This window comes from Gigantopelta aegis, chromosome 4, assembly GCF_016097555.1.
Source record: "Gigantopelta aegis isolate Gae_Host chromosome 4, Gae_host_genome, whole genome shotgun sequence".
Lineage (NCBI taxonomy): Eukaryota > Metazoa > Mollusca > Gastropoda > Neomphalida > Peltospiridae > Gigantopelta > Gigantopelta aegis.
This window is the reverse complement of record NC_054702.1, coordinates 98,473,441-98,486,086: the sequence shown is the minus strand read 5'-3', so window position 1 is coordinate 98,486,086 and position 12,646 is coordinate 98,473,441. Positions and strand designations below refer to the sequence as shown.

The 12,646-nt window shown below is 36.2% G+C and overlaps 1 protein-coding gene across 1 annotated transcript; it reads left to right on the top strand.

The window, feature by feature from the left end:
* Positions 1-7,737: 7,737 nt before the first annotated feature.
* LOC121370106 (putative protein FAM47C) lies at positions 7,738-10,177 on the top strand. The gene is given in 4 exon segments (XM_041495209.1): positions 7,738-7,749; positions 9,352-9,753; positions 9,756-9,880; positions 10,066-10,177. Coding segments are annotated over 4 exon segments (651 nt in total).
* The last annotated feature ends 2,469 nt before the right edge of the window (positions 10,178-12,646 follow it).

The window sequence follows — 12,646 nt, the reverse complement described above, 5'->3', positions numbered from 1 at the left end:
TGACCATATGTTTGACGTCCAATAGCCGATGATAATATTAAAAATCAATGTGCTCTAGCGGCGTCATTAAATAAAACAAACTTTACTTTTTGTTAAATACAAATTCCTTTCTTTCTTTTATTATCTGTTTTGTCCATAACCACATTTCCAGTGCCATATTGCTATAAATAAACTGTTGAGCGCGTTGTTAAATACAAATTTCTTTCTTTCTTTTATTATCTGTTTTGTCCGTAACCACATTTCCAGTGCCATATTGCTATAAATAAACTGTTGAGCGCATTGTTAAATACAAATTCCTTTCTTTCTTTTATTATCTGTTTTGTCCATAACCACATTTCCAGTGCCATATTGCTATAAATAAACTGTTGAGCGCGTTGTTAAATACAAATTTCTTTCTTTCTTTTATTATCTGTTTTGTCCGTAACCACATTTCCAGTGCCATATTGCTATAAATAAACTGTTGAGCGCATTGTTAAATACAAATTCCTTTCTTTCTTTTATTATCTGTTTCGTCCATAACCACATTTCCAGTGCCATATTGCTATAAATAAACTGTTGAGCGCATTGTTAAATACAAATTTCTTTCTTTCTTTTATTATCTGTTTTGTCCATAACCACATTTCCAGTGCCATATTGCTATAAATAAACTGTTGAGCGCATTGTTAAATACAAATTTCTTTCTTTCTTTTATTATCTGTTTTGTCCTTAACCACATTTCCAGTGCACTATTGCTATAAATAAACTGTTGAGCGCATTGTTAAATACAAATTTCTTTCTTTCTTTTATTATCTGTTTTGTCCGTAACCACATTTCCAGTGCCATATTGCTATAAATAAACTGTTGAGCGCGTTGTTAAATACAAATTTCTTTCTTTCTTTTTTCCTTCCTACTTTGCATGCAAGAGACGTATCAGTCCGAAGACGGGTTTGACAAATCTAAACCTGCACAAGACCACTAAGAAAAAGCTCTACAGACAAGTCTTCCATCATTGATCAACTGCCTTGACCTAATAAAAGATAATACATTGTACTACTGAACAAAAATACAAAAATAGACAGAGGGTGACTTCTTTTAAGAACTGAAAAATAAAATTTTACACCACAAAATTAGTGAGTCCAGCTAAAGCATATCAAAATCTGAAATCTCGAAGGAAGCAATATAATGTGTGTGAGCTATTCAAAATGGCCAAATAACAGACTTTAGCTTTAAAAGCACTACAGTGAAGGATTTATAGTTATATATTTCAGGCTTCAAAGACTAACATCAGCTATAGTTAGTGTATCTGTCTAACCAAACAAATATGCAACAAGGAGTAACATATTGATCTGTCAAAGGATTGATTTTGCTGTATTTGTCAAAAGGTCATTGTTAAAAACAGCATCTAACCTAAGACATAAATAAAAAGGAATCGGTGAAGAATTTTGTTTGTTCAAGATACCTTAGTATATTTCAAGCTGCAGAGAATAAAAAGTTTGTTTTGTTTTATGACACCACTAGAGCTATTGGATGTCAAGCACTTGGTAATTTTGACGTATGGTTTTAGAGAGAAAACCTGCTACATTTTTCCATTAATAACGAAGGATCTTTTATATGCACCATCCAACAGACAGGCTAGCACATACCTCCACCTTTGATATACTAGTCGTGGTGCACTGGAGAAATGACCGAATGAGTTCACCGACAGGGATCGATCCCAAAAAGACTGTGCATCAAGTGAGTGCTTTACCACTGGGCTATATCCCACACTGTGCAGGGAATATACTTGTCTACTTCTTAATCATCTTGTAAGCTACCGGTCAAGGTTTAAGGCATTTTAAATCTATTCAGTTTATTGTTTTGTTTAACGACACCACTAGAGCACATTGATTAATTAATCATTGGCTGTTGGATATCAAACATTTGGTAATTCTGACTCGTAGTTAAATCTATTCTGATGTAAACCCATATATTAACAAGGAAAGAAGGATGTTTTATTTAACGACGCACACAACACATTTTATTTATGGTTATATAGCATCAGACATATGGTTAAGGACCACACAGATATTGAGGGAAAAAACACGCTGTCGCCACTTCATTGGCTACTCTTTATCGATTAGCAGCAAGGGATTTTTTATATGCACTATCCCACAGGATAGCACATACCACGGCCTTTGATGTACCCATCGTGGTGCACTGACTGGAGCAAGAAATAGCCCAATGGGTCCACCGACGGGGATCGATCCCAAACCGACCATGCATCAAGTGAGCGCTTTATCACTGTGGCCGTATATTAACAAATGCTGTTGAATACAAGCTCAATCATTCTTAACTTTCACAGTAATTAGCAATGAAGCATGGTCGAAATGTTACACAGTCAATTTGTACAGGCGACTTTATCAAGAGGTTTAACTTTAGGTGCCTCTCTACACGTGTTTCATAATGAGCTCTGTGTAATCCAGGCTTCATTTTACACGCTAAACTGCACACAAGCACACGGCCACTATTAATTTTGCAGCCGTTGCCCATCCAATTTAATAACATGTCAGATCTGCTTGTGGTGATCTCATTGGCACTACACGTGGACACTGATGTTCCCTCACCGTGCGTACAGGGGCTAATTGTATTGCTGCTCATGACGTGTGCTCTATGACCACAGCCCTAATTCAGTATGGCCGGTAGCAATAATATACCACTTGCCACTTGCTGAAGATCAAAAGTTGCACGTGGAATTTAAATACAGATTTAATAATTTCAATGATATAATAAAATGTGCATAATCCACAGCCATAGCCTGAGGGTGGGGGTGATGGCCCTCCCAATTACACATTCCCCCACTCCACCATGTTATACATTTTCCTGTTACCCCATAACATGACTAACAGACAGAATGGTTGTCCTCCCCCACCCACACCAATGCGGGTGTTCCCCACACCACCCCAATACATAATCCTTGCTATGCCAGTGGTATGATCCCTTGGCATCATGAAAATGATTTTCAAAAAAAGCTATGTTTAAAAAAAAATCAATCTCAAAAAGGTGAAATTGCACTACCATTCCAATTTCATGATCTCTTTGTCTAAATATCGGCTTATTTCCTTGGAGGAAACTGGTGACAAGGGACAAAATAAAATTTATAAAAAAAGAAAGAAGAAAAATTAAATGATAATTTAATAGTATATTAACTCAAAGAGAGATTTCAAAGGAAATTAATGTTTATTTAATGACACCTCAGCACAATTTAAACTGCATTTTGGTTTCCAACTCTTCTTCTTCTTTTTTTATGGTCAAATTAGCAAGAGGGAAAACCCACTGCCACCACATGAGCTACATCTACTGAACAGCAGCAAAGAAACCTCTCAAGTGAAACCTCTCAAAATCGGACCCTCTGTAAACCGGAATTTCCTCAAAACTGGATGTTTTTCAGTCCCTTTATAATATTCAATATAGAACTTAACCTCTCTAAACCGGATACCTCTTAAAACCAGACATTTTACTTGGTTCCAAGCGTGTCCAGTTTTGAGGGGTTTGTCTCTCTATACTTTCCATAGATAGGACAATACATATCAACCTTGATGTCTCATATGCAGTCTGGTCAGTGCTAACCAAACCCAATACTGCTTTTGTCATCAACGAGAACCTGTTTCAACGTTATAACTGTACCTTGTTATAAAAACTGACTGAGGCCTTTTATATTATATAAAATGTTCCATAGCAGCACTCCTGAAAACACTAATTGGGATAAGCAGAGTAAAGAAATTAACTGTTAAAAAAACCCCTCCATTGATATGATTAATGAACTGTACAGAAATGAAGTTATTTCTCACACCAGCTCGTCATGTAAAAGGTTTGTAATTTTCTCTCTCTTCTTTTCTACTACAATCCTGCAAGCTTGGAAGATGCTTTTCTTTAGGCAATGCAAAAAACGTCACATCTCTGGCATGTTTCACCAACCTAACAAAGAGATGCCGGATAATGTGGCAGGCTAATGCCATTCTCACATAACTGATTATGAATCGGGTCTCCGTTCATCTGGCAAAATCCTGCGATTTCCATGTCATCACAGCGCCAGCTTCACATTGATTACATAACAGTGTCGGAGTAACGCAATCATCCCCGAGCTGGCCAGTCACACATGGTCTTCCTCACACAGACCATTTTCTACCAGTCAAATGGGGACTGTCGACAGGATTGTCATATGACCCCATGGCAGTAGTTAAAGAGAAGACCAGTATTAACATGGTAATTATTGTTGAGATTTCCATATGACCCCACAACAGTAGTATAAGAGAAATCAGCATGAGCATTGAAATTTCCATATGACCCCATAACAGTAGTTAATGAAAAGACCAATATGGACATGGTAATTATAGCTAGAATTTCTACATGACCCCATAACAGTAGTTAAAGAAAAGACTAATGTGAACATAGTAATTATAGTTGGGATTTCCACATGACTTCTGAACAGTAGTTAAAGAGAAGACCGATATGGATATGGTAATTATAGTTGAGATTTCTTATGACCTCATAACAGTAGTTAAAGAAAAGACTAATGTGAACATAGTAATTATAGTTGGGATTTCCATATGACTTCTGAACAGTAGTTAAAGAAAAGACTAATGTGAACATAGTAATTATAGTTGGGATTTCCATATGACCCCATAACAGTTGTATAAGAGAAATCAGCATGAACATGGTAACTGTCATCAACATTTCCATATGACCCCATAACAGTCGTTAAAGTAAAGACCGATATAGATATGGTAATTATAGCTAAAATTTCTACATGACCCCATAAAAGTAGTCAAAGAAAAGATCAATGTGAACATAGTAATTATAGTTGGGATTTACATATGACCTCTTAACAGTAGTATAAAAGAAAAACCAATATGGACATGGTAATTATAGCTGAGATTTCCATATGGACTTAATGACAATAATTAAAGAGAAGACCAGTACTAACATGGTAATTACAGACGGGATTTCCATATGAACTTCATGACAATAATTACGGAGAAGACCAGTATTAACATGGTAATTATAGTTGAGATTTCCATATGAACTTCATGACAGTAATTAAAGAGAAGACCAGTATTAACATGGTAATTATAGTTGAGATTTCCATATGAACTTCATGACAGTAATTATAGAGAAGACCAGTATTAACATGGTAATTATAGATGGGATTTCCATATGAACTTCATGACAATAGTTAAAGAGAAGACCAGTATTAACATGGTAATTATAGATGGGATTTCCATATGAACTTCATGACAATAGTTAAAGAGAAGACCAGTATTAACATGGTAATTATAGTTGAGATTTCCATATGAACTTCATGACAATAATTAAAGAGAAGACCAGTATTAACATGGTTATTATCGATGGGATTTCCATATGAACTTCATGCCAATAATTAAAGAGAAGACCAGTATTAACATGGTAATTATAGCTGAGATTTCCATATGAACGTCATGCCAATAATTAAAGAGAAGACCAGTATTAACATGGTAATTATAGTTGAGATTTCCATATGAACTTCATGACAGTAATTAAAGAGAAGACCAGTATTAACATGGTAATTATAGTTGAGATTTCCATATGAACTTCATGACAGTAATTATAGAGAAGACCAGTATTAACATGGTAATTATAGATGGGATTTCCATATGAACTTCATGACAATAGTTAAAGAGAAGACCAGTATTAACATGGTAATTATAGATGGGATTTCCATATGAACTTCATGACAATAGTTAAAGAGAAGACCAGTATTAACATGGTAATTATAGTTGAGATTTCCATATGAACTTCATGACAATAATTAAAGAGAAGACCAGTATTAACATGGTTATTATAGATGGGATTTCCATATGAACTTCATGCCAATAATTAAAGAGAAGACCAGTATTAACATGGTAATTATAGCTAAGATTTCCATATGAACGTCATGCCAATAATTAAAGAGAAGACCAGTATTAACATGGTAATTATAGCTGAGATTTCCATATGAACGTCATGCCAATAATTAAAGAGAAGACCAGTATTAACATGGTAATTATAGTTGGGATTTCCATATGAACTTCATGCCAAGTGTTAAAGAGAAGACCAGTATTAACATGGTAATTATAGATGGGATTTCCATATGAACTTCATGACAATAGTTAAAGAGAAGACCAGTATTAACATGGTAATTATAGTTGAGATTTCCATATAAACTTCATGACAATAGTTAAAGAGAAGACCAGTATTAACATGGTAATTATAGATGGGATTTCCATATGAACTTCATGACAATAGTTAAAGAGAAGACCAGTATTAACATGGTAATTATAGATGGGATTTCCATATGAACTTCATGACAATAGTTAAAGAGAAGACCAGTATTAACATGGTAATTATAGATGGGATTTCCATATGAACTTCATGCCAATAGTTAAAGAGAAGACCAGTATTAACATGGTAATTATCGATGGGATTTCCATATGAACTTCATGACAATAGTTAAAGAGAAGACCAGTATTAACATGGTAATTATAGATGGGATTTCCATATGAACTTCATGACAATAATTAAAGAGAAGACCAGTATTAACATGGTAATTATAGTTGGGATTTCCATATGAACTTCATGCCAATAGTTAAAGAGAAGACCAGTATTAACATGGTAATTATAGATGGGATTTCCATATGAACTTCATGCCAATAGTTAAAGAGAAGACCAGTATTAACATGGTAATTATAGATGGGATTTCCATATGAACTTCATGCCAATAGTTAAAGAGAAGACCAGTATTAACATGGTAATTATAGCTGGGATTTCCATATGAACTTCATGACAATAATTAAAGAGAAGACCAGTATTAAAATGGTAATTATAGCTGAGATTTCCATATGAACTTCCTGACAATAATTAAAGAGAAGACCAGTATTAACATGGTAATTATAGATGGGATTTCCATATGACACCATAACAGTAGTATAAGAGAAATCAGCATGAACAATGGTAACTGTCATTGGAATTTCCATGACTGGTTAAAATTCCAAAAATGGCAATTGTCAATGAGATTTCCATATAACTGCATAACATTAGTTAAAGAGAAATCAGCATGAACATGGCAACTGTCATTGGAGTTTCCATATGACCCCATAAATCCAATATGAACATGGCAATTATAGCTAGAATTTCTACATGACCTCATAACAATAGTTAAAGAGAAAACCAATATGGCCATGGTAACTATAGATGCAATTTCCATATGACCTCTTACAGGGCTTCTAGACATTTTATGAAATCCTTTAGCCATGGGATCAGTGATTTAAAAAATTTACTAGCCACAATTAAAAATTCATTAGCCCTACTTTACTTTAAGTTAATACAATCTTACTAAATAATAGTAATAATCGGATATGTCACCTAAAGAAGGAAATAGAGCTTAAAAACACTTAACATTGTGGGTTGGCGAAAGATATTCATATTTACAAAATAGACGTAACTGCAACATTTAACAAATTTTGTTCACTAGCCATCGGGCATGGCAATAGTAGTTATATACTAGCCCAACATTGAATATCACTAGCCATGGGAGTGGGGCTACCATAATCTAGAAGCCCTGTCTCTTAACAATAAAGAGAAATCCAACATGAATGTAGCAATTACACCCATAATAGTAGTTAAAGAAAATATCAATGTCGACATAGCAATTACAGTTGGGATTTCCAAGTGACCTCTTAACAGTAGTATAAAAGAAAAACCAAGATGGACATTATGGTAATTATAGTTGAGTTTCCATATGACTTCTTAATAGTAGTTGGTAGGATTTCCCTATGACCCCATAACAGTAGTTCAAATGGGGCTGTTTAACAATTATCTAATGCAAAATTTAGATTTTCTATTTGCATTTTTTTTCTTGGTTTGGTAATAAATAATATATTTTTAAAAATCTGTTGAAACAACAAAATATTAACAACTGACGCATTTTACTTTATAAATAAAAATCATACATTGTTTTTAAAACAGTAACTCCTAACAGACAACCCCCTTCCTTCCTCATAACATTTCATATTGAATCCCATGATACCCTGTCCCCTAGATAATTACTTTATTGTTGAAGGGCCCCAATAAAGTCTAAAATGGTAGTTGTTGATAGGATTTCATTATGACTAGATCAAAAGACATTTAACATTAACACAGCAATCATTGACAGGATTTTAATATGACCCCACGAGAGTGGCTTAAAAAGACTCCAACATTAACACAGCAAACATTGACAGGATTTTCAGTTGACCCCACGACAGTGGTTTAAAAAGAGTCCAACATTAACACAGCAATCATTGACATGATTTTCAGTTGACCCCCGACAGTGGTTTAAAAAGAGTCCAACATTAACACAGCAATCATTGACATGATTTTCAGTTGACCCCATGACAGTGGTTTAAAAAGAGTCCAACATTAACACAGCAATCATTGACATGATTTTCAGTTGACCCCCGACAGTGGTTTAAAAAGAGTCCAACATTAACACAGCAAACATTGACATGATTTTCAGTTGACCCCACGACAGTGGTTTAAAAAGAGTCCAACATTAACACAGCAATCATTGACATGATTTTCAGTTGACCCCACGACAGTGGTTTAAAAAGAGTCCAACATTAACACAGCAATCATTGACAGGATTTTCAGTTGACCCCCTGAGAATACATGTAGTTTTAAAAAGTCTAACATGAACACAGCAATCATTGAATGGATTTTAATGACCCCCTGAAAGTAGCTTAAAATAGTCTAACATGAACACAGCAATCATTGAACAGCTTTTAATAAAAAACCCTAAGAGTAGCTAAGGAAAAAAAAAGGAGAAATGTTTAATGATATCTGAGCTCATTTTGAACTATGGCTATTTTGGTGTTTAACAAATGGTTATTTTGACACTTAGCTGAAGAGAGGAAACCGGCTATGATACAGATTACATCCAAAATGCAACAAGAGAACTTTTACATGCACTTTCCCATAGACGGGACAGTACATGTCACAGCCTTTGATGTTTTAGTTAATATATACTAGTTGGAAGGGGGGGGGGGGACCTGAAACAATTAATCCTGATGCCCATCCTATCTTAAGAAAGTGCTAGATTACTGCAGCCACGTGTGCAAATGCAGACGGTGTTTTGGGGTTACTCACCCCTGCTTAAAGTAAATTTATTTCAAAATGTAATTTCTGGGGGAGCATGACCAGACCTCCCAAGAACATTTGCTTGCCAGTCTAGAACCCACTCTCCAAACAAACTTCACTCACCAGTCTAGACCCCACTCTCCAAACAAACTTCACTCAACAGTCTAGACCCCATACTCGGAGAAACTTCACTCATCAGTCTAGACCCCACTCTCCAAACAAACTTCACTCAACAGTCTAGACCCCACTCTCCAAACAAACTTCACTCAACAGTCTAGACCCCATACTCGGAGAAACTTCACTCATCAGTCTAGACATCACCTTCCAAAAAAACTTCACTTACCAGTCTCCCCCCCAAAAACTTCACTCGCCATTCTAGACTCCTTGTTCCCCCCAAAAACTTCACTTTCTAGTCTAGACCCCATGCCCCCAAAAACTTCACTTTCTAGTCTAGACCCCATGTCCCCCAAAACTTCACTTGCTAGTCTAGACCCCACGCCCCCAAAAACTTCACTTGCAAGTCTAGACCCCACGCCCCCCAAAAATTCACTTGCTAGTCTAGACCCCATGTCCCCCAAAACTTCACTTGCTAGTCTAGACCCCATGCCCCCCAAACTTCACTTGCTAGTCTAGACCCCACGCCCCCAAAAACTTCACTTGCTAGTCTAGACCCCACGCCCCCCAAAACTTCACTTGCTAGCCTAGACCCCACGCCCCCCCCCAAACTTCACTTGCTAGTCTAGACCCCATGCCCCCCAAACTTCACTTGCTAGTCTAGACCCCACGCCCCCAAAAACTTCACTTGCTAGTCTAGACCCCACGCCCCCCAAAACTTCACTTGCTAGCCTAGACCCCACGCCCCCCCCAAACTTCACTTGCTAGTCTAGACCCCACACCCCCCAAAACTTCACTTGCTAGTCTAGACCCCACGTCCCCCCAAACTTCACTTGCTAGTCTAGACCCCACGCCCCCCCAAACTTCACTTGCTAGTCTAGACCCCATGCCCCCCAAACTTCACTTGCTAGTCTAGACCCCACGCCCCCAAAAACTTCACTTGCTAGTCTAGACCCCACGCCCCCAAAACTTCACTTGCTAGCCTAGACCCCACGCCCCCCCCAAAACTTCACTTGCTAGTCTAGACCCCACACCCCCCAAAACTTCACTTGCTAGTCTAGACCCCACGTCCCCCCAAACTTCACTTGCTAGTCTAGACCCCACGCCCCCCCCCAAACTTCACTTGCTAGTCTAGACCCCATGCCCCCCCCCAAACTTCACTTGCTAGTCTAGACCCCACGCCCCCCAAAACTTCACTTGCTAGTCTAGACCCCACGCCCCCAAAAACTTCACTTGCGAGTCTAGACCCCATGCCCAAAAAAACTTCACTCACAAGTCTTGGCCCCAACACAAAAGAAATTTCACTTGCCATTCTAGACCACACACCTCCACAATTTGCTGCACATGGCCCTGTACTGAGCTACATCCAGCCACTAAGTGAACTTGGCTATTGTCTACAAGACTTCCATAATGATCCCTATAAAACTGGTTATAAAGAAGCAGTCATTTGTTTTTGATGCCAGATTTATAGCTTGTGTGTGACAGCCAATAATAATCACAATCAAACAATATCAAATCAATTTGATGGCATTATACATTCATAAAGCATGTAGGAGACATAACAAGCAGAGATTTATAGTTTTCATCGGTAATGAAAGAAACTAATAAATATACACTGTAGTCTAAATGAAAAGTGTTGGTTTTTCTTGCCGTTTTTTCATTAACTTTAAACTTAAATGGTATATGAATAACAGAACCCATCAATTTCGTCCAAATTTTGTTTTTGTTTTAAACAGTAATAACAATAAAAATTCCAAATTAGTTCTTCCAGATTAAGGTATTAGCTGGTAATCGAACTGCATTTATCTTAGCTTAGCTAGTTTGACAGTGTGAATCAATTTAATTCTTACTGGTTATAAAATGAAGCTTGTTTTATGGAAGTCATTTTTATAGCCAAAATCATTTGTTAGCAATCTACATTTTACATAAAATTATATATTTAAGAGTAGCAGAGTCTACAATATTATTTACTGATTAAAAAAATTCTGTGAATAAACATTTTGTAACATTGATATTCCACAAAAAAGAAAAAGTTAAAGTTTGTTTCAAATGTTTAATGACACCACTAGAGCACACTGATTTATTAATCATCGGCTATTAGATGTTAAACATTTGGCATATGATCTTAAGAGTGGAAACTCGGTACATTTTCCCATTAGTAGCAAGATATCTTTTATATGCACCATCCTGCAGTCAGGATAGCTTGTACAACAGACTGATATACCAGTTGTGGTGCACTGGCTGGATCAAGAAATAATTCAATGGGCCCAGATTGACCATGCATCAGCCGAGCACTTTACCAATGGGTTATGTCCTACTCTCCCACACAAGAAAGGAATGACATTACAAGTAATGACACTTCACCATGTATTATTTAATCACATACTGTTAAAGTCTAACATGACAACTGTGACACCTGATTTAAAACTCATTTTTGCCACATAGGATACTACTTTCTATTAACAGCAATTGATCTTTTATATTAACTTTCCCACAGACATGACTATACTTTCCACATCCTTTGATGTACCTAGTGAAGCAATTATTTGAATGGGAATGAATGAATGAATGTTTAATGACACCCCAGCACAAAAAATATATCGGCTATTGGGTGTCACACAATGGTAAATATAAAAATTAATTGATAAACATGAATACAAAAAATTCAAAAATTAAGTTTAAAAAACACGATGTAAAGGGCTGTGCAAAGGTACAAGTATCACAGGTAAGTACCAGTATGTTAAAATTTCAAATAAAAATCAGTATCTCATAAAAACTTCAAGATAAGTTCAGGGTGGAATCGAAATGATTCAATCACATTTTGTCTACCAAATATATCTTTCCTCGTCGGTCCAAGATGATTACACTCCACCAGAATATGGTGAACTGTCGGTGTACACTGACAATGTTCACACCCAGGTGGAGGATCCTTCTTTATAACAAATGAATGTGTCATGTATGTATGACCGATGCGAGCACGACACAAGAATGGGAATATTTCCATAAAAATGCCAGATCTTATTACATTATATAAACATACAGACGTGTATGCAGTGGGACAATTTTGGGGGTCAAAACACCTCCTTGCTCGAGCAAATTTTCTTTTTCTCAATATATTTTCTAGAACATGAATCAAACTCCCTATAAACTTCGGTTGCCAGTTTAGATGTGCCTGACATATAAAATCAATTTTGTGAATTATTTGATCATAAATGTAAAAATAATAAATCAAATAATTTCAAATGATAATGTAAATTGGACTTCATTAAATATAAAGCTGGTAACAGATTTGAGTTAGTGTGCTTAACAAGGCTGACAAAGAGTGTGTTAATTGTAGGAACATATGCTTTGTCAATTAGGCAAATCACGTACTAATTTGGATAGA